Here is a 23,895-nt window from a genome sequence, read left to right as displayed (position 1 = left end):
ATAATAAACTAATCCAGCCCAGAATTGTAAGGAAACAAAAAGTTAAAGGCTTAAGTGGCTGTGGATGTTGTACAGTGCAGGTGAGAGAAAAATAACAAGTACGAGGTGGAAAAAAGAGAAAAGGAGAGGACAAGAGTGCAGAGACGAAGGGAGGAGACAAGACAAGAGGTAAGGAGGAGGAGAGAGGTGAAAAGAGGAAAACAGTTTTTGACTGACAGGCGGGGTGGGAGGGGAGGGGAGGGGAGAGGAGACGCTGACAGGATGACAGCTCTGATTTAGACACTGATAGTGTGTGTGTGTGGCTGCGTGTGTAGGTGTCGGTGTGTGTGTGTGTGTGTTCAAAAGGGGAATCCAAGGTCAGGTTAATTGCAACGACAGATGTGTGTCTGGCTGTCTGTCTAGCTCACACACAAATACACATATATGCACACACACATACACATCTTTCTTAGGAGTTCAGAGAAAAAACTCTCTCCTGGTGTCAGCTTGCAAGATGTCCTGGTTGACGTGTGACACATGTTGGAAACCTTAAATCACATTTAACATTTTTGTCGATGCCCTAAAATCATATTTTAACCCTGACATAACAGCTAGCTCGTTATCAGGAAGCTAAAATTTGAGGAGATAAATATGTTTCAGAGTTCACAGTCTGTTTGGTCTAAGAAGGTGGATTGTTCAGGTGACTTTTTCCTCAAGCAGAAGTTTGCCGCAAAGCCAATAAAATTGACTCGACTCAGAAAATACGGGCCAGCCGAGTGCTTAAAGAAATTTCCCTGTGAGAAAACGGCACTTCTCTCCTTTCTGTTGGTGACACGTTCTGACTCGGGGATCATTTATTGTTTAAATGTTGATTCACTTATCTGGCAGAATAGGCTGCGCACGCTCCTCAGGCTGCTGCTCAGTGAACCCGAGCTGCATTGTGGGATTCAGTGGGGAGTGCAATAAGCCTCGGGGAGTCCAATCATCACTTAGATTTTTGGATACACAAAGTGCACACACAATGAGGTGCCAAGTTGAGTTATAGAACAGGAGGAGTGTGGATAGTGGAGGGACACATTTATTGTTGTTGTGCAGCAGCAGCAGCAGCAAGGCGAAACCTCCAACTGGACTTTATTAGTGAAGCTTGTTGGATTTTAGAGTCCATCTACACTGAACATGACTGGTGACTTCTTCAATATGTCTGCTGTCAGATGCTACGGATCTGCTGACAGTGAGGCATCACAGTGCCTGGCCATAATTTAGTCTTTATTTAAGCCTGTCGGTCAGTTTAGTTTGAAATTCTGTTATTATACTCTGAAAATGACACTAAAATGCTTCCAACGTTTCATAGAGATTGTTGTGTACATCAGTATATATTAACCATATACTTCCCTACATGATTCCCTTGCAGTTCAAGAAAGTGGCAGCAGTGCTTCTGCAAACTGCAAATAAGGAAAGAGTTCAAATTTAAAGTCAAATTTGAGCCATAGAATGTACAGCATATTAAAAATGGACGTAGCCAGTGTGAGGTCAACTGTTGGTTTGTACAAATGACTGTATATATAGATGGACGACGCGTCTCCATCTGCTCTCATTGTACGAACGTTTCCTCTTGCCGTTCCTCCGTCAACAGAGCTGTCAATCATCATTTTGACAGCATCAAATAACTAATTAAAAATAAACTTGTCAGAAAAATGAACACTTGAACGTAAATCAGCATGATAAGAACTAACTATAATGACAGAAACCATGTTTGAGAAAAATGTATTTGACGTGTATTTTGATTTTATAGTTTGACTCATGTCCCATCTGTTAACATGGAGGAGGCGGGCTTAATGACCTATACTGCAGCCAGTCAGCAGGGGGCGATAGAGAGGGTTTGGCTTCACTTTCAGGGAGCTGTCATGTGGTCTGTCTTTTAGTACAGTCTATGGTTTGTACGCTAGCTGTTTGAAGTCTCACCTGCATTTTGGCCGTCGCCATCTTGTGTTTTTTTGTAGCCAGAGGTCACCATTGTTGGTTGACCAAATGGATATGCATTGCTATGTTTCTATCCTGATTGACAGGTCACTGTGGTCGAGAGAGAAGAAGAAGATGTACTTTATTGTCAATAAACAAACATGCTACACACGCATAGGTGCAAAATACACACATGCACAAACAGAACCCTGTGGACATGCATTAATGGACAGACGTCAGAGTGAGGGGGCTGCACATGGAGATCTGCCCCGAGCAGTTGGGGGATTCTGTGCCTTGCTCAAGGACACCTCGATGGTGCGCAGGGAATTAACTGGCACCTCTCCAGCTACCAGCCCCAATTACACGCTTGGTTCATGCTGGGACCGGCCACCCTCAGGTTCCCAAGCCAAGTCCGTACAGACTGAGCCCTCACATGTAGCTACACCCTAAAGCATACCCTGTTTTTTGTATATTTTACTCCAAATTGGACCATAAATTACTTCATGACGTCCTGCTGTATTAAAGAAGATGTCAAATTAAGGATTAAGATCAGAAACTCATTAGAAACAGGTCTAATGAGTGAATAAATCAAGTGAGAAGTAGGATCATTTCTCATCTTTTTGCTACCAGACCAGTCTCCCCCTGCTGGCCATGAGAAAGACTGCATGTTAAAGGCACTTCCACATCAGCTCAACTTTCCATGTTAAACCCTGCTCTTCTTCGAGAGCTTTGTGTGATTCTTTTTTCTTTTTTTAAATAAGCTACACTTAACGTAATGAATTTCAAACAGCTGCACATAACGTTTCTTTGTGCACTTTGAAATGAGACGCTGTGAACTGTGTATGTTCTGGGAGCATCAGAACTGAATTCCTCCTGAATCTTGTCTTGCAGGAGACGACCCTGACAGGCTGGCACCTGGTTGGAGACACAGGAGGCAGAGTGTGGTCCGTTCACAGACAGACTCCACCGTATCTGAGCGTGCGACACTCAGATGTCGTGAATGACCTTGGCTCCGCCTACTACTGGAACGCACCTGGACTATACCTGGGAAACAAGGTTAGATACAGAAACACTCTGAAAACTCTCATTTTCACACACTTTGCAATCATTTCATAATGGTGTTTCCTCCAGATTGCAAAACAAAAACAGTTGAAACATTTGCATTTGCAAACTTTTACCATGGAGCTCTGTCCTTCTTCTCCCGTCTGAGTGGAAGTTGCTCGTAAAATGCTGAAAAAATGACACTCTTTGAATGCAGGCTGGACAAAATAACAGTGATATGAGAAAATACAGTGACTCACAGTACACAAACTGCTGCATCACAAGTTACCAGAGATGAATTACACCTTTCTCACACAGGCTGAACAGAAATAGTACCTTATAATCTTCTCAAACAACAGCAAGGTGCTTTTAGAGACTCTGTCCTGCATGGTATAAGATTGGACAGATGTTCCTGTTGTTCAGTTCCCTTTAGATGTGAGATATGTTTCACCTTCATCCCACAGCAAGCATGAACTAAAACAATGCATATTGATGAGTTTATACACGTCTTCCTAGTTTCCTAATGTAAAAGATTTTCATCTTTCAAATTTCAACTGCTGCGATGGTGAGACGTGGACGCAGGAAGTCAGTCAGAGTTGGGGATGCTTAAGTAAGAGGATATAGTTATGTCAAACTAAGTGCTGCGTGGCATGCAGAGTTTTAATCTGCATTTCCAGGATTATGCTAATTGTATTAACAGCTTTTTATACTGATTTTGGGAAGCTAAACACGACAGCAGACAGCAGTCGTGAACAATAATAAATGTGTCAAAGCAACCACAGCAAATCAGTACAAAAGTCTAGCATGAGACCGGCTCAAAGGTAATGAAGAAGTGGCCTCCGACTAGCTCATGATACATTTAGGAGATGAGTTCATACCGATGGACACTCAACCCACATTGGCCCCTCCAGTAAGAGACATTCGGACATAAAGACAGATTATAAAGTGTTGTTTGGTTTCTTGTGTCCATTTCTGTCAATATTCTCAGGCTCCCTCTCCCTTCTTCGGCCATAGTCCCTCTCTGTCTCTGCATTCCCCTCTCCCCCTCTCTCACTCTCTCTTTGGCTCAGTTGAAAACAGTTCTTAACTCTCCAAAACACTTCACGAGCAATAGAAAAGCTTTGACCTGCTAGTCGCAACACTTTGCAGGATTATAATGAGCTACTTATAGGCTATTTGTTTTTAAATATCATAGAACTATAACTTAAAATCCAAGGAATCCCAAGAAATGAACTGAAATAAAATGAGAAAGTGAAGCACCGTGTTTTTACTTTCACTCAAACACCACACAACGCCAAAATAGTGAAAGTCAAACTGAACCTATGTCTGAAAAAGACGGTAAAAGGCTGGTATGCGTAGCGGCGGGAGGAAGAAGGTAAACGATCAGCACTAATACATGCGCACAGGACGCAAGTCTCCGACCGTCAGTTGATGAGGATGAAGGATAAATTTACACCACAGTGAGTGACAGGAGGGTCGGGAAGGACTTTGCTGCTTGTGTTGGCTTTATAGATAGTAATACCTTTAAAAAAACAACGATAACCAACTTGCTTTCTCCGCCTCTCAAGTAACATTTTTACTACTGTGTGCATTAACAACAAATTGATGCGGTGGCGGCGGGCTGGGTTTTCCGCCAAACCGCAAGGGGGCCCTAGTGTTTCACCTCAGTTAGAAAAATTCACTACCATCACAGCCCTACCTACACCTATATATATACACCAGTTTAAAAGGAGGGAGTCACAAGTTAAAATGTTTCTTATGCCTGATTTTAAAGGTGCTTTAATCTGCTCCCGTCACCTCCACTGCCCGCCTCCACGTGGGGAGAAAGTAAACCTTTTTGCAGATGTTTGCAGTTGCTGTGTCACACCAACAATCACAACAGTCAAGGTCACAAAAGCAGCTCAGTTTTGCAGTTCTGTTCGGTGTTGTCTTATAACCCAGCAGTGAGGCCAAAGTGACCTGCAGTCTAATCTGTAGGAACGTGCTAACTCAGCGTTAGCATTAACATCTCTGACCATTTCACAGTGTAATTATAACTTTGACAGACTAATATGCAAAAGCTAACACAAGGCTACATCATTAGCCTTGAATATATAAACAGATCCCGTTTGTGATCTAAAAGAACATCCCCCGGATCTAAGTCTGTGAGAGCGTCTCCTGCTGCGACACCTCCCTCCCAGCCGTGATTCTCCATCCTGCTAACGTCAACGTTTGAATTTCTGCTGCTGTTTTTTTTTTTTTTCTTCTGTGGCCACGATTAGACTTTATCACTCCAGCTGGCAAATAGCTGCAGTCCATGTTTGTGAAGTCGAGTTGTTGCCCCACTACAACAACAGAGCGACTGTGATGTTAGTCTGGGTGTCATGGCTTGGAGGAATATAGCACAGAATTTCATTACTTTATATCCTGCAGGCCTGGCTTGTCATCTCACTTCTTTGTCTGAAACCTCTATCCCTGCCTCCCTCCAACCATCCCTCCGTCCCTGCTCCTTTTCATCGGCCCGCTCCTCTAACTCTCCCTCCGTCTCTCCAGGACTCCCCATTTTTCACCTCCCTGTTCCTAAATCATCTCCCCCGACTTCCCCCGAGCTCTTCTTCTCTCCCTCTTTCTCTGTGTCTCTCTCTCTCTGGTTTTGTGTCTCTCAGGGTAAACAGTGTTTCGCCTGTTGAACTCGATAATCAACTGTTTTTCTCTTAGCGGGCACACACACAAACACTGTCACACACATGCACACACGCACACACAAACATCCTCATTCAAACACATTCTCGCACACACACTCCGGGGCCTATATAAGTCAGATAATGATGTGTTTTGGAGGCATTAGGGACAGCGGAGCAGAACCGAATGCCTCCAAACATGGGAAACAAATAAATTACCACTGTGTGTGTTTGTGTGTGTGTGTGTGTGTGTGTGATGGCTGGGAGCAATGTGCGAGTGTATGAAAAAGCGATTCTCTGCTTCAATCTCTGATCATGTTACAGAGATAGATGCTATGTGACTTGCGACACTTACACACACACACACACACACACACACTGTGGCCTGTCATGTTAGTGTGTATCATTGGAAGTGACAGGCTGTGTGTGTAACGACAAGCTAGCAGTGGATGTATAAGAGTATAAATGTGTGTATGCGGTAACGTTCTTAATTCGCGTGCGTGACCCGTGTCATTAAAGCCGAGGATGCTCATTGGCCCGTTAGGTAGTCGGTGGATGCTCATTGGTCCAGAAGCGTGTTCCTTTGATGTTCATTGGGTGTTTTATTAGCCGTGTGGGTCCACTGACTGCTCAGTTTTAAGAGCGTTTCTGCATCACCATTTGGCAGTGGAGTGCAGTGAAGTTGGGTTTAGCGTGCAGCCAAATGTAGACCTTCATCGCTGCAAGTCAACTATTATTGTAACGACGTGTTATGTATGTTTATAAGATCATTTATGAAACATTTTGTTGACTCTTCTTCTTCATAAAACTTGAGGAGGCTCATATTTTTACTGGCTTCAAACTCAAACTTTGATATTAAAGGCTCTTCCATCAGTGTCGTCAACATGTTTTCAGACAGGGGGGCGGTTGTCGATTTTTCTCTGAGCACTTGAAGGTCTTGGTTTTGACCATGGATGCTTAAGTTGACAAAATAATCTCCCCTTATAGTCCATTAAGTACATGTTCTGAAGCCTTTACCAGTGTATCACCTGAGCTTCATCAGCAGATCGAGTTGTGAGACAGAAAATGCTGAGTAAAGTAACTTTTTAGGGATTTTTCATTTCAGCGAACGTCTCAGAAGCAATGTTTAATATGCAGAGAAAATATCATCTATCAGCCGTCAGAAGCAGTCAAATCCCCACCTCCTTGTATCCGTCTTGTACCCAGATTTACGAACAGAATCACTGCTGAGCCAGACAAAAGGCTAAACACACAAAAGGAGTGACAGAGATGGACAGACAGAGAGAAGGGAAGCGTGCTGGGAGATTGAACACATCCTTTCCTGACAGCTGATGAAAGAGCTGAAAATATGTTGAAACATAACAGACGAACACAAAACACACAGCTCAGCTTGTGTTTCATTTCATCATCACTCCTTTGCTAACTCTGCCTCTACCTTCGCCCACTTCTCGGACCATTTTTCTCGCCTTCTATGTTGTCCTTCAAAGAAGAAGAGATAAAAAGTAATCCGTTAAGAGAAATAAATCTGCTACAGGTGCAAACCTGAGGCAGAAAAATGCTCCCGTTTCACCTCGGTTATAAAGGTTGACACCTCAGAGTAGTGATGAATGAAATCTGTCTTTTAAGTGTTTCAGTAAAATACTTTGTGGACAAACATGCTGCAGGAGGAACATCAGCTCTGACCTTCTTCTATGACTTATGAGAGAGGCTAATGTGTGTAGAGGAGTTTGTGTATAGCGTCTCTCCTAATCTGGTGCTGATTGCATGAGATGGATTTCCCCTCCTATTTTCTCACTGTTGTCTCTCTTCCTCCCTACTCTCCCCTTTTTTTTCACTTACAAGGCTGAAAAAGTGCCTTTACATCAATCACAGTGGATTTGTTCCACTTTTTTATCAAGCAGATAATTCGGCGTCACGCAGATTTGTGTTCCTGGAAAGTGTGTGCGAAGCTCCGCGCAGCAATCCCATCATTCAGAAACAAGAAAATCATTACAACAGGTTGTTTTTTTTCTAGTAATACAACATAAATGACGACTGCTATCCTGATTTACTGATGATTTCATCACAACATAATGTCTAACAAGGTACACCAAGCAGTGCATGTCTTTAAATGAAGACAGGATGCTACTTTTTGTCTCCTCAATTCTGTGCTATCTTTAGAGAGCACCAAACATGATAAATGCTGTGAACAGCTCTTGTTAACTGTCTAATATCTGTGAAATACAACATTTAATAGTAATTCTATTTTTCAAGATTATTTTTGGGGCCTTTAATTAGAGGGAGGACCGTGGATAGTGTTGGAAACGGGAAGCGGCAGGGGGTCGAGGGTGGGAATCAGACCTGGGGCTGCCACATCAAGGACAGAAGCCTCTATATATGGGACGAGCGATTTAACCGCTGAGCTAAAGCGGCGCCCCCAGTATGTAATATTTATTGCAAAGAATAGTCCAGGTTTTGTCATTAAAGGGGGGTATTATGCTAATTTCAAGCTTTATATTTCACTCTGATACCTGTGGAGTAGCTCAGCATAATTTACATTTAAAAAACTCCTCATTTTTCTCACACTGGTGCTCTGTACAGGCTCTCATACAGCCTCTGCCTGAAACGACTCAGTCAGCTCTGTCCCTTTAAGAAACCCCGTCCCTACAAGCCCACTTTCTTCTGATTGGCCAGCTCTCCGAAGCCTGCTGAGGCTGCACTTGTAGAAAAAACAGTGTGAAACCTGGCGTTCACAGCAGCCTGCAGACTGAGCTGAGAAGCCTGGGGATTACTCTAACATACTTTTACCTACAGATTTGAAACCTCACCCACGTTTAGTCTGAACATCCAACATTGTAACATTATATATATGTCTTAAAATGTGAAACACCATAATACCCCCCTTTAAGCTTCCATTGCGCTAAGATGGTGCAGGCCCACTGCAGGCAATCAATTTGTATAAGCTTGCATCTGGTTGCTTGTGTGTCTACCAGCGACGCACATGGTGCCTATTATGGCTTATGTGAGTCTGACCCCATCCTCAGAGGTGGATCTGTCTGACTGTATTGAATATTGGGTGTCATAATACCATTGTTTGCTACTTCAAGTCTGATGCTGCTGGAGTTGACTTTCAGGAGTCAGCGAGCCGTGGGAAGTGCACAACAATAATTGATCAGCTCTAAGAGTGAGCTGCTCTTAGTCATCTTCAGGACGAGACGTGCATACTGAGTTACAGTCCATCCGACCGTCCCTGCTCTGCCACCCGCAGGGATAATTATCATGTCATAGTCCTGCTCATAGCCACCTCAAAATACAACAGCGATGCTTCCTTTTGTTATTCAAGTGGCACGGATTAAGTTTGAGTTCCTGTGCTGTAAACAAAAAGTACAGCATGTCAGTTGAGCCTGTTTGCCCCGCAATTTTATGGAATAAAACATCAGTCATTTGAACTGTATATACAAAAATATAGACCCTTACCTGATCTTGACCCATACCTCATCAAAAGGTCAAAGGGGAAATGAATGAATTTGCATGATTGTATGTAAGCTCTTTTGGGCCTAATCAAGAACGTCCTCATCCCTCTGACCCACATCGCCTTAAAGCAGCAAAGTGGCCGCCTGTAACCCCAAACTTCATCAGAGGGCAAACCCCATGCAGAGCTCCTCGAACGACCAGCTGTAAACCAATCTGCTCAAACTGATCCAATCGGTTCATACCCCCAGACCGACCCCCAACCCAACAACAAAGAGGGAACCCCTGGCGCAGGATGCTCAGAGTCCAAAGCAAGTTCTGCGAAAAAGCAGCACCATCCAGCAGCTGCAAAAACATTCCCCTGTCTGGGGAAACATAGACTCATCCAACCAGTAACTGCCAAGAAAAATAAGTTCTGTGAAGAACATTCGCACCAGCTGCTTGTGGTTTATCTAAGCGGTGAGGTTGCAGATTGATTTTTGCTAATAACCCTTCCAATAGATGTTTGTTGATACACACAAAACCTTAAACTGATGATTTGGTAAACTGTTGGAAAGACACAGGCACTCGCAGACCCACCATCCTGGCCACATTTGCCACATCATATTGGTTGACCAATGCTGAATTGATGCTCAACTTCTGGAGCACTTTATGAGAGAAATCTTGAATTTTCACCACGAGATCTGCATCTCCCGCACCAGACATGATGCTGCAGAAATGAAAAAATGGTGGAGGTTTTTCTCCAAAGATATAGAACCAAACAGGAGCAAGCTCAGACATGACTGGATTTTTGGTTTGGACAAGGACTTTCTCCAACAGAAGGTCAGTTTGGTTGTAGCTGTTCAGCATTCCTCCGTCTCTCGGTCCATCTGGAGCCAATCTAACCCTACTGCTAGGAACAACAACAGTCTGTGTGTGTGTGTGTGTGTCTGTGCGTGTGTGTTTGTGTGTGTGTAACCGGTAGACAAACAGAGTGAAAACTCCCGATACCAATAGCAAACAACCACAGGCATCAGAAAGCCAACCCAGGTGTGTGTGTGTGTTTATATTTCTATGTTTCTGTGTGTGTGTGTGTGTGTGTATCTTTGTTTCGCTGGGTATTTGTGGGTGTTCTCGTGTTTTCCTGAATGCCTATGTGTGTGTGTGTGTGTGACTTTAGGGGAGTTTGTTTTCTGAAGCTTTTGTGACAATCTGGTTTTCATTTCCTGAAGGATGATTTCCTTTGTCCCCACCACCCCCCCCTCTTTCTCTCTGCCCAATCTCCCGAAGAGCTCGTCGGTTTCCACTGTTTGCTTTGTACTCCAGAAAATGTGGTGAATGATTGCAGATTGGCAAACACATTTCTCTGAAGAAGCTAGCATGTGGTCGGCACAGAACAAAGTTGCATACTAATAGCTTGGTTCGTTTCAAGTAATGTCATTAACTCCGTCCAATCAGTGATTTGTTTCATTCTAGTGTTCGCACTTTTCAAAGTTTGTGGTTCTGTGGTTTCTTACCTCTGAATTCGCCACAGTTTAGTTTCTCTTCTGTATGAGATCAAAACAACGTTGATGTCTGTTTCTGTTCCTTTTGGTTGCACAAAATCAAAGTATCAAAGTGAAGGAAGTGAATCCATTTATACTAATTTATACTCGTGTTCTCAATGGCAAAAAATTCATCAATTTTGATGTGACAGGAGTTGGCTAATTATGATGATGATTTGATATTAGCGAAGGCAGGCAAACTCTTGAGTCCATCCAGCAAAGGGACAACATTACTTTAATAGAAAATATCTATTGTCATTTTTCTCTGTTCTTATCTAAACCAACGTTCTAACGGCTGTTTAAAGGGAGTTTTTGCCACTTTTTTATCTTGATGTTCAATCAATGTTAATGGTAGTGAATTCCCCAGAGCGTGATATATTCACCAAGAAGGCTGAGCTCTCCTGCTTGTGGGACCATGTTGGCAGTGCCTGCTATGTTTCAGGGTGTATTGCATTGGAGCAGCCCCAGTCTCGTCCGTACTCCACTGCATTTCTTTATCAATAAACTTTGGCTTCAATAAAAATCACTGCGTACCAAAATCAAAAACTTTGAGATGTATCCTCGACCATAGCATCTCCTGCATCCATACTTCGGGTGGCCACTTTTACTGTTTGTAGTGTAGTTTTGTAGCTGCTGTTTGCAATCCAAGCATGAATAGCCTGCATTTTTCTGTTGTTGGAAATTAAAACACTTTGCCTTTGTTACTTTACCACATACGTTTGTAAAAGTGATATTATTACATCAGACCTCTGGTGGGAATCCTGGAGGAGGACTGAGGTCGAGGTCGAGGTGACTCATCCTCACACCTCTTCTTGCTCCATGCCAAACCCACTCCTTAGCACATTAAATCTCATAACTTTACTCTGCTTGTTTACTATCCACCCTCTTACTTTAGCATTGTTTTCTGTCTCTCCTACTGCCCTGCTGCACTTTATCCCATCTTTTGTCTCTCTCTTCACTTCTGTCCGCCTTCTCCATTCTTTTTCATACTCTTTTTTTCTAGTGTCTTGGTTTCTGTTGATCTCTCCTCCTCCTCTGTCTGTGTCCACTTTATTTAACTCTTACTGACAAACTGCAGTCGAAAAAATTATCTTAATATATTTCCATTACAGAATTAAAAATACAGCCTCTAGATGATATGCATCTAGAAAGTGTTTAAGGCTAACATTAGCTGTTGTCTGTTGCTGTCCAAAGGTTTATCAAATATGTTCATGAAACATGTTAACACATTAGCTACTGTTAGACATAATGTTAGCATTCAGCCACTTCCTAGCTAGCATTATCATTAGCTAGGGATAGGATAAGTGCTAACATACCAATTGATAGTGTTGGAATGATAGGAATTCCAGCTAACAGTAGTGTTAGCTAGTAAGTGTTTGAGGCTAACATTAGCTGTTGTCTATTGGTAGCCAAAGGTTTATCAAATATGTTCATACAACATACAAATAAGCTGCTGTTAGACTACAGTTAATGTTACCATTCAGCCACTTCCTAGCTAGGGAGAGGATGAGTGCTAATTACCAATTGATTGTGTAAATGATAAAGGTACTTATTCCTAGCTAACAGTGATATGAGCTAGAGGTGGTTGAAAACTAACATTAGCTGTTGTTTGATGGTAACTAAAGGTTTATCAAATCAAACAATGTGTTAACACATGAGCTACTGTCAGCTAATGTTAGCATTCAGCCACTTCCTAGCTAACAGTAATGTAGCTATTGTTAGTATTAAAAGAAATTAAGGCAAAGGCAAAGATTCCTAGCAAATTCCTAGATAACATCACTGTTAGCTGGAAAGTGGTTTGAGGCTAACATTGGGTGTTGTCAATGAAAGGATCTAATGTGTCTAATTTCCTATGTTTATACATCCTAGAATGGAGCAGTCTTATTATTATAACACTATTTGAGCCTCCATTCAGGGGAAAATAGTCGCTGTGTAGCCGATATGTTAAATACTCAAAAACTCATTAAGTTCAACATTTTCTCTTTTGTTCCAGTAAATATCCCTCCTGTAATATAAGATTATTTTGCTTTCTTTTACCCACATAATAACCTGAATGACTTGTATAAACGGATACACTCATGGCCATTACAAGGGTTTCACTTTAATGAAGATTGTGTCAGATTCTTGATTAGGGTTTTAACGGCAAGGATTATGTCTTGTTCTTCTTTTTCTGGCCGCTATTAGAGTTAATAACAGGCTTACCGAGCTCTCAAGGGATCCCACTGATGTCTATTGTAGCCGTGTGTCTGAGTGTTTATTGTCCCTTCATTTCCACTCCCCATAATTCCCGTCTCCCTCCCCATAATTCCCATCTCCCGTTGTGCTTTTCTGTTGGTCTTTTCTCTTTTCCTGTGTTTTGTTTCTTTCATTTCCTCTCCCCTGGGGTAGACACGGGTCATCAGGCTGCCATGACAAAAGCTTTGATTGTTTTCCAGGTTGAGTGGATGGCGTCAGAGAATTGAGTTTTCTGAGAAATGTCAATAATTTCCAAGGAAGCAAATTGCCAAATGAAGGTGTGCTAAGTGGACAGAGAGTCATCCACAAAGACGTACAAGTGCCATCAAAGCAGAAGAGTTCTTGACAATACACAGATACAAAGCTATTTCTTCTTCTTCCGATGAATTCATAAGCCACTGAGTGGTAACTAAACACAACAACAGCAATTCAAACATGGATAAAAGGATACTGTACACCATTTTCCAACAAGGGGGCCTGGATCCGAACAATCAGAGGGGTCATTCATTCAGCCCCATATAAATGTCCAAAAGATATAAATAGAATCCTCTAAAAGCCTGTTGTACATAGCCTGTCCTGCATTAGGCTTAGAGAAGACTTTGTTAGCATCTACCTGGTGACAAAATCTGGAGTTGGTGGAGCCCAATGCAGAGCCAATGCTAATGCTTGTATTCACAGCTTCTCATGTGCAATGGCAAGCCCAAATATCATTTCTCATATCCATATCCATTTTAGAGTCCAAACAGAAAGTATGAACATTAAAAAGATCTTTGCTAATCTGATCCAATCCACATTTTTGGGGTGCTTTGAAATGGGACTCCATTTGGATTCCTACAGATGAGTCCAACTCAAAATCGGATCTCAAAGTCTCTTTTGAGTCAGTTGTAAAACAACACATAGCTATGATCATTTTTCATACTTCCACGTTGGAAAGACATGTCTCCCGTGCAGGTAGTTACTGACGCCTATGTCTTTACCACAGCAGCCCATGCAGGTCGGTCAGTGATGTTCGGACACACAAACCAGAACTGATCGCTTGCAAATAGCTGCACAAACATTCTGTCTTGAGATCTTATTTGAGAAACAAATCTGACTCATATTCATTTTTTATCACTTATCTTGTATTGCAACAAGACAGTTTAACTGGATGTATTATGATTGACTAAACCAGCAAACCATCTTCTCCATCACTATCTCTCCAAGCCTCCTTCTTTCACCAACCACCAGGCTTAAAGTATCAACATCGAAAAGTCTTTTAATTACACACCAGGTTTTATAAACCTCCTCACGATATTTCATTGGATTCAGAATCAGAGCCAGTCCACTGTCCTCTCCACAGTCTCGAGTGGGTTGAGCTCCAGGTGGTTCTGACCGCACCAGAGGACCAGCTGTTCCACCTCCCGTCTGTGGATGAGGCTGATGACCGTTGTGTCGTCTGCAAACTTCAGGAGTTTAACAGAAGGGTCTCCTGAGGTGCAATCATTAGTGTAGAAGGAGAAGAGCAGTGGGGAGAGCACACACTCCTGGGGGGCGCCAGTGCTGATTGGAGCTATTCAAGTGCACCAACTGAGCATGAAAAAATACTTATACTGCTTGTTTTACCGTGGATTTAAGTCTGACTGTCTAAACTTACACCTGCAACCCGGTGCAACACAAACAGGGTTGTTACTTTCAGCTCTAGGTCAGACGGAACATTACCCCAAGGTGTTTGCCCAGCTGGTGCACTCGGCTCCTGGACTACAATCTTCTAAGTTGCAATCCGGCCTACGAGCCAGACTTTAGGAGTTTTTCCATGCATGACTGGAAGGTGGGGATCATAATTTAGAAGTTGTACCTATTTCAGATCTAAGCATGTTTGCATTTCAGGCCAAGACTTCTAATACATGCAATGCATACTTTAATTGTCCTCATATTTCCTGTCATAGGAATACAGATTACGATGGCTTTAATATACTCCATCTCGCTTCTCAAGTTGCTAACTAGACTGTAAACAAAGCAGTGCACGGAAAAGTAAGTCTTGGCTGGAAGTTATTATAGCTACATGCTAGCTAAACCGGACATGCCCGACATGTTCACCGTTACTCCCAGAGTCAGTATCGTAGCCAGATATAGCTGATGGGTTCCGAGATTGCATTGTGCACAATGTCTTCTGCATCCATGGTGCTGCTTTTTCTTGAACATAAGAGACAGAAGAGAAAAGCAGTGTCCATATTTTAGTGCAGATGAGCTGATGTTAAAGTGTCTGAGTCGTGCAGTCGGTGTAATGTGGGTTTTTACTATGATTTTACTGTCTTCTGGAGTCCAAATCAGCAAATGGGGTTAGAGATAGAATATAAGTGTTAGTCAATAAAACTTACACCTCCATGCCCGCTGGTGTGTATGTGTGTGTGTATTTTCAGTCGGCTGTGAAATGGCTGATTCCTCCTCGCGGTTTAAGATCTGAGAGTAATGATGTAGAATGGAAGAGGTTTATAGAGGCATTAAGCTCACCTCTTACACCCTCTCTCTGTCTCTATTTCTCCCCCCTTTTTCCTCAATGTCCCCTCTCTCTGTTTTTATGGTGGCATTATTATCTCGCTCTCCCACCCATTACTGTTCAGGTTGGAGCGGAATAATAAATTTCAGGATCATGCCGACGCAGCGATTCTGCACCTAAAGCTCATTCTGTGGACTCGACAGAAACACTGAACGGCAACACAAGAACACAAAGATTATAGGATGAACTTCTTCTCCATACTTTTGAAAACATCTTCAAATGTCTTCTTAAAGAAAACATTCTCATTTGTTGTGTTGCTGTTAACATAGTAGTGGCATTAGTAAAGTAGTGCTGCTGCCATTAAAGGTGTTTTCCACAAAATACAAATTCGAACTAGAAGCAGGTTTTCAAACTAAATTTGTCACATTTTCTTTCATGAAATTGAGATGCAGCAAAAATATCAGCCACACATAACAGTTTAGTTTTACAGTTTCCTTTTTAGAACATAAGTGTCTTTGTATTTCATGGCGGGATTTCTGAGACTTTTTTAGATCTCAGATTGCTTTGCCAGTAAACTTTTGTGCACAAAAACACTTTGGCAGGTTGTCTACAACAAGGTTTATCAGTAAAAACACTCTCGGACAGTATCTCGGATTGTGTGACTTTTGTTTGTGTGTTTGATTAATATAAAGTGTGATTGCATGTGTTGCATGGCAAAGTAGTTCCTCTCATTTTCCCTCTTTTGGTTCTATGACGGGCTGCTCGGTGCCTCACAGCTAGAAGGTTCCTAGTTTGGACGTGGTGGGCCTTTCTGTGTGGAGTCTGCATGTTCTCCCCGTGCATGCGTGGGTTCCCTCTTTGTACTCTGGCTTCCTCCCACAGTCCAAACACATGCTCGTTAGCTTCACCGGTGATTCTAAAATTGCCCGTGGGTGTGAATGTGAGCGTGAAAGGTTGTCTGTCTCTATGTGTCAGCCCTGTGATAGACTGGCGATTAGTCCATGGTGTACCCTGCCTCTCGCCCAATGACAGCTGGGAGTGGCTCCAGCCGCCCCGTGACCCTGAACAGGATCTTATTTATCTGATCTCTACACCAGTTAAAGATCTCATGTTGAGTTTTCTGAAAGAGAAACAAGTGATGTCACCAAAAAGTGCAGTCTGCATGACTGTGATCCAACAAAGGTGATGAATGTGTTTCATTCTTCATAAAACCCCTGCAAAGCCAGTTCTTCTCAAACAACTTGAAACCTGGGGCGCTGGTTTAGCTCAGTTGGTAGAGCTGGCGTCCTATGAACAGAGGTCGCGCCAATCGCAGGCTCGACTCCCGGTCTGCCGGTCATTTGGTGCATGTCACCCCTACTCTCTACTTTCCACGTTTCCTGTCTATCTTCAGATATCCTATCTAATGAAGGCTAAAGACAAAAAATTAATCTTCAGAAAAATGTAGTCTTCTTCTGCCCTGCCGTAGTTGCAGCATTGCATCATATCTTTTTCCATTACTGCCACCAGATCGTGGAAGAGTGTGAAACCATTGGCTGGTGTCGATACGATCACCAGTGTGTGTGCGTGGCTGTCCTAAGACGACAAACAAAATGAGGACAAACTTCAAACGTAACGTTACTAAAGTTTAAAAGCTGCACAGGGTCACATCAAAGTAAAGCTGTCATTAATCTCTAGTCACTACCTCTGTCCTGCATGTGCTGTTCTTACTTAGGTAAGGTTGGTTTCCTCTTGTTCCTCCCGTTGGTTTGAAGAGTGAAGCTAATATTGATGCACACTCCTCTAAAGCAGAACTGTAATCTTTAATGGAGGAAATAAAATGGACTTCTCACAAGTGAAGACTTAATTAATAAGAGAGAAAACTTGTCAATGTCCCATGTCATTTTGTAATGGGAATCAGCTGGTACATATTAAACACTACATCAATTAACCTGTTTGTCTGTCTCTCTGCAGCTGTCAGCGTATGGAGGGAGTGTGGTGTACACTGTGTCTTATACTACAGACCAACAAGATCAAGCGGCCATCAGAGTCACATCACAGCCCGACCTGATCATAGAGGTAAGTGAGACACATGCACAAAGGTAATGACGTGCCTTTCATTACGAGCAGCGGGCTCTGTAAATAAGCTCCAAGTCTGTGGGCAGCACTGAAGTCATTGATCTGGAGTGTCCTTTACACTTAGCACACACATGGTTTGTGGTGTGGGAGGAACTAGTCCCAACCAGAGGAAGCACATATTAACACCAGTGTGAATGTGTGTGTGTGTGTGTATTTGTGTCTGCTGCATTACTTATATGTTCTCCCACAAGTCATTGACTTTTGCACCAGTGAAGACCACTAAAAAAAAGACACACATGCACAGTCACACTCTCTCTTACGCACACGCAGCTTCAGCTGGCAGAGAAACGCTGACCTTAGCAATAAAAAATGCAGATGGAGAGTCTCCCTCCCTCTCTCTCTATCTCTTTATAATGAGCAGGTTGTGATATGATGTATGGCAGCAATAAGCAGAGCAGCAACGCTATTAGTTAACTGTTTATATCTCCCATATCACTAAACAACACTGTGTGTATGTGTGTGTGTGTGTGTGTGTGTGTCTGTGTGTGTGTGTGTGTGTGTGTGTGTGTGTGTGTGTGTGTGTGTGTGTGTGTGTGTGTGTGAGTGTGAGAGAGAATGTGCAGTGCACACACAAATACAAACATGCACATGAGCACGTTGGTGTGTGTGTTTCTGGATGTACAGACGTACGGGAGCTGCAGAAACAATCCGGTTATTCTACCAAACTTTCTGCTATACAAGCTGAAAAAAAGAATCCAAAGAAGAAGGGAAAGAAAGGATGACAGAAAGGAAGGGAAAATAGAAGGAAGGTAAGAAGGAAAAGGAAGGAAAAAGATGGTACAAAATTGAGATACTGAAGCAAGGCAGAAAGAAACTAATTAAGGAAGGAAGGACAGAAGGAAAGAATGAAGACGGAGAGAAATTAGGAAAGGATAAAGGACAAAAGAAGACAGGAAACGATGAAAGAAGGTAGGATGCAAACATGTCTGCAGAAAAAAGAAGAAAGAAAGGAATTAAGGGAGGAACTGAGGAAAAGGAAACAAAGAAAGTAAGAAAGAAAAAAAGTAAGGAAGGAAACAGATTTATAGGCACGAAGCAAATAAATGAAGGGATGAGAGATAGAAAGATGAAAGATGAAAGAAATAAAGAAGGAAAGGAAGAAAGGATGGTAGGAAAGGGCGGTTGGTGGAGGGAGAGAAATGAAAACAAGAAGAAAAGAAACAGGAAGGAAGAAGGAAGGAATAAAAGGATAAAAGAAAGGAAGGAGGAAATTAAGAAAGACGGAAAGGAAGGAAAAGAAAGGATGGTACGAAAAGATGTAATAAAACCTGTTAAAGACGGAGGGACAGAAGGAAAGATTGAAGAAGGAGAAATAAGGAAAGAAGAAAAGACAAAAGAAAGGAAAGAAAGGAAACCTGGAAACATAGAGATAAGGGAAGAAGGAAGGATGCAAACATGTCTGCAGAAAACAAGAAGAAAGAATGGAAAGAAGAAGAAGGAAATAGAAAAAGGAAACAAAGAAGGAAAGGAAGAAAGACAAAAGGAGAGAAGGAAACAAATTCATACGTAAGACAGAAAAAAACAAATGAATGAAGGGATGACAGATAGAAAGATGAAAGAAAGAAGGAAAGAAAGAAAGGAGAGGAAACAGGCTGATGGAAGGGAGGAGGACAGCAGGAAAGAGGAAGGAAGAAAACAAATACATAAAAAGAAGAAAAATGAAAACATGGAAAAAATGAAAAAGTGAATTAAAAGTAAAGAAACCCTAAAAAAAGAGAAGTGAGAGAGTGATGGACACCGACCAATGAGCTTGTGTTATTTAAAGACGTGTCAGTGAGACGGACAGACTGGGAGGAGAAGGGAGGAGGAGGAGAGGAGGACAAGTGTCGGTCTTGTTGTCAACAGAAAGCCTCTCCAGATGATGACGATAATGAGCCACCTACACGCTGTCAGCCGCCTTTCTCCCTCATCACCGTCTCTCTTTCAGCGCTTTGTTTCTGCTCCCTTCCTATCTGCTGCAAGTTGTGATATTGTTTGTTGTGTGGTAGAAGCTGGTGTCTTGTTTGTAACTTTGCGGGATGTGAATAGACAATAATCTCTCTGTCTTTGTTTGTCTTTGTTTATTATTTCTTTGTCTTTCTGTGAAACCAGCCCACTTTATCAGCCTCCATCAGCAGACTTTAAAACTATTTAATCACCCGGCTTTCATGAAAACAGTCTCTCAAGTTTCTCATTTAGCTTAAAACAGCTGAGGGAAGCTTGATTTAGATTTGGTTCCAAACTAATGCAGATCAATGTATATCAAAGTATTAATTTATGCTATGAGTAGCTCAAGATATTTACAAAACGTATCGAGAACAGTCAGAAGAAATGGAGAAAATAATGATCTCATTGCATTACAATGACTATTTTTCCTCGGCCATCAAATGCCAGTAAAGTACCAAAAGAAGTCAAATTTAATCATCCATCCATTATCTATACCGTTTATCCTGTTCAGGGTCGTGGGGAGGCTGTGCCTATCCCAGCTGTCATTCAGCGAGAGGTGGGGTACACACTGGACTGATCCCCGGTCAGTCACAGGGCTGACGCGTAGAGACAGACAACCTTTCACACTCACACTCATGGGCAATTCAGAATCATCAACGAACCTAAGGAGCATGTCTTTGGACTGTGGGAGGAAGCCGAAGGGAACCCACGCATGCACAGGGAGTACATGCAAACTCCACACAGAAAGGCCCACTATGTTTGAACCGGGATTCGAACAAGAAACCTTCTAGCTGTGAGGCGGCAGCGCTAACCACTGCACTAGTGTGCTACCCAAAATTGAATCAGTCACACATAAACATTATCAATCACAAAGTTCACTCGACACATTCGGGGGATAGCAATGTGGAATATCCAGATACAGTAAGCGAGAAACTATTATTTAAAGCCCCCCTCCAGTGAAGATCCAGTGTTTAACCTTGTAATCATCTCCATGTGGTGTTTTCATGTGCTGACATATCAGGGACAACACCAGCATCATCTCCATGGCTGGGCCTGTCTGCTTTTAGACTGCAGTGTACCAAGGACAGGCTGAACAACACGTTTTCAGATTGGCAGGTTTGAGACGTCACAAACCTAAGGAGCCAATCCCGTTAATGGACGGGGTGATGCTATGCATATCATTATGTGTAACCTATGGCAACCACTTCGGCGATGAGCGAGCCAGCTGTAACCATTTTTGCAAACTCACTACTGACTACTAACGTTAATGTTACTTCTACTAATGACTACATTTCAAGCTCGCTAAGTTTCAACAAGTTGCCACTAAACGATGGCAGAGACGTGTTTTGTTTTCATGACAGAGGGGCGGTTGGAAATTTGCATAGTGGGCGGGGCCTATGGAGATTGAGGAATTTTTGGAGCTGGTTGAGGGGTTCAAGAGATAGAGTCAGCCTGTAAACTCTCCATCATCACCACTCTCAAGAGGTAGAGAACCTTTTACGCTCTGTGATATAGATCTGTAGTTATCCACAACTAGTGAAAACACATCAATAACCTACACTTCATTGCCATCAACATGTGTACTGAGTGCATCCCACACACATTGTAAAAACTCATTAGCTCAACAAATGTGTATTAACCCGCTGCTAAAAATAGTCCCTAACAAATGTACTTATTACCCTTGTTTGAGTCATTTTTTCTCATAATTACAGAGGACGTTATGAGGCCCTTTTAAAATGATGACTTTATATTTGTGATCTATTTTTACAATGAATGCAGTTGGAGCTGAGAGCCACAAGGGGCATTGGTGTATTGATTACAGACAGACTAATGCATTGTTATTGCTTTTGTAGATTTCATTGGATCTCTTAACAATTAGCAAAATATGAGAAAAGAAAATCTTACCTTTTAATCAATGATTTAAAAAAAATATTTAGAAGTGTAATGAGAAACAATAAAAGATAGGTAGTGAAAACTTCTCTCTCTCAGAAACTTAATGAAAACAGTTTTCCCTGTGGTGACGAAGTCTGTTTTTTCTTAAATTGCTTCTTTTTTCTTTCTTTCTTTTCATCTTTATCTCTGCATCTCTCAGCCCTGCTCCTCCTCTCTGTCTCTTTATCCCTCCCTCCATCTCCTCTCTTTCAATTAGTTTATATTTAATGGTTTATTGGCGTGGTAAGCTCTCTCTCTCCCTCTCTCTCTCTCCCTCTCCATCAGTAGTTGTCACTCTGCGTTAGCCGCTACACGCCATTGATCTGTTCTCAACAAGAGATAGCCAGATACCAGGCCGGGGCTCGACTCACTTTGCATTCAGCCCATTCAAAATGTCAATGGAAAGTGCAGCTCATTACCTAATGACACATCATTCACTTTCACTCTCCTCTCTTCCAGATCAGTCAGATATCATTGTTCTTTCTGAGAGAGTTGTCATACTGTATTTATGTATTGGAGAGCATCCTGTCTATAGATTTATGGAATTAAACGTGAACTGCAACAAAGAGAAGAATAAATAAAGTTTCTCTCTTCTTTCTCTGCCAGGGAGGCGGGATCAAGATAATTGACAAGAAGTTTGGCCAGCCGGTGTACCCGTCCTCGCCGAGCACCAATCAGATTGCTCTGCTTCCGGAGAACTTCCTGGTTTCAGAGAGCGCACAGCGGATCAGTCGGAGGGATTTCCTGTCTGTGTTAGCCAGTGTGACCAGAGTGATGGTTCGGGCCTCTTACAGCACAGAACACAGCGCTGTGTACAGGTACAAACACACACACACACACGTCATGCATTTCAATACACACTCAAATTTAAATTGTTTTATTCAATTATAACATTGTTTCTTTACTTTAATATTCCAACATCTCATCCAACATTATGTGATGTAATGTAAACTCTTTAAGTACTTCTTTAAGTACCTACCAAACAGGGGTGTGTCCAAAGGGTGGTCCTGGGTGATACGGGCCCTCTTGAAACCTGATTGGCCACCCCATGTATCGCCTGAACTATGATTGGCTATCTGCAATGTTAGAGGCGGGACTTACGTTCAAATCAACTAATTTCCTTGTAGCTTTTAAGGTATTTCAATGTAGCACAGTTTCATTTGTTGTTACTTTTCATGTGACTGTTGGAGGTACATCCATAAAATACCTATACACAGTGATATAACAACAACATGATACCTTTATGTAAGTGGTTAAAGGGGGGTATTATGCTAATTTCAAACTTCATATTTCACTCTGTGATACCTGTGGAGTAGCTTAGCATACTTTACAGTTATACTCATCATTTTTCTCACACTGGTGCTCTGTGCAGGCCCTCTGTACCTTTAAGAAACCCCGTCCCTACAAGCCCACTTTCTTCTGATTGGCCAGCTCTCCGGAGCCTGCTGAGGCCGTGTAGAAAAAACTGTGTGAAACCTGGCGTTCACAGCAGCCTGCAGACTGAGCTGAGAAGCCTGGGGATTACTACTACCACTACTACATACTTTCACCTACAGATTTGAAACTTCACCCACGTTTAGTCTGGACATCCAACATTGTAGGATTATATATATGTCTTAAAATGTGAAACAGCATGATACCCCCTCTTTAAAGTAGATATCATTAGTGTAGACAAAAAATGTAAATAAGTGCTATGTAGTTGGGGCACCCCTGTCTAATAAGCCTGAACACGGCCCTGCTATGAATGTCCTAAAACTTAAGCTGAATCTACTGTAGTGTGTTTGGATTCATTGCAAGTGTAGATATTGTCTCATGACTCGTATATACTTTTATTGTACACACTGGATGGTGGTCTTTTTGAACTTTAATGCAGTAAAAGTATATTAAATAATATTATATAATCACATAATGTAATTATAGTCGCTTAATACAAAATAAACACATTCTCATAATGGTAGTGAGAGTTGTACAGCCGTTACACTTTGCTCCCGAACTTATTAAACGTGAACACTCAGCTGCTTTTATAACAAGAATTATTGCTGTTAGCTTTATGAAACAGAACAACTTGCCCTGAGTTTAGACTCTCAGGCGGCTCTTTCTTACAGCCTGTGCGTAACACTCCTTTAACCTTCTGTAACCTGAACATAAAGTTGTCTGTTTTATCGGTGAGGCTTATTGCTGTGTGGAAGTAAAATCAGCCTGAGAGAATGAACTCGGGTCATAAAGGATCTGAAAGCCTAATCAGCCAAATAGCCTGTTTATGTAAGTGAGGGCGTATTTCTGACTGTAAAGCTAGACAGAGTACCAATGTGGAGCATGTTTATGTCTGATATTTCTGTGTGTGTGTGTGTGTGTGTTTGTGTGTGTGTAGACTCCACTCATTCACAATGCAGGTAGCTAATCCCACTGCCAGAGGAGAGCGGAGAGCTTCAGCTGTAGAGCTCTGCTCCTGTCCTCCTGGATATGCAGGAACTTCCTGTGAGGTAAACACACACAAACACACAGCTACAGAAATTAAAAAAAAATCTTCTATAAATGGACATCTGCCTTTTAAACATTTGTATAAGCAAAAGTTCAATAAAGCCATAAAGAAATC

The 23,895-nt window shown here is 42.1% G+C and overlaps 1 protein-coding gene across 1 annotated transcript in view; it reads left to right on the top strand.

Annotated features, from left to right (window-relative positions):
* The window catches only part of lama2 (laminin, alpha 2), a 197,083-nt gene that overhangs the window by 39,617 nt on the left and 133,571 nt on the right, over positions 1–23,895 (top strand). Inside the window, exons 14-17 of the mRNA XM_069657561.1 lie at positions 2,830–2,994; positions 17,277–17,381; positions 21,906–22,117; positions 23,671–23,782. Coding sequence (XP_069513662.1) covers positions 2,830–2,994; positions 17,277–17,381; positions 21,906–22,117; positions 23,671–23,782 — 594 coding nt within the window. The remainder of the gene's footprint in view (positions 1–2,829; positions 2,995–17,276; positions 17,382–21,905; positions 22,118–23,670; positions 23,783–23,895) is intronic.

Source organism: Semicossyphus pulcher, unplaced genomic scaffold, assembly GCF_022749685.1.
Source record: "Semicossyphus pulcher isolate SPU_LCO1_2020_fin unplaced genomic scaffold, fSemPul1.0.p SCAF_11, whole genome shotgun sequence".
Taxonomy (NCBI): domain Eukaryota; kingdom Metazoa; phylum Chordata; class Actinopteri; order Labriformes; family Labridae; genus Semicossyphus; species Semicossyphus pulcher.
The sequence above is the reverse complement of the archived record's forward strand: the minus strand, read 5'-3'. Positions and strand labels throughout refer to the sequence as shown.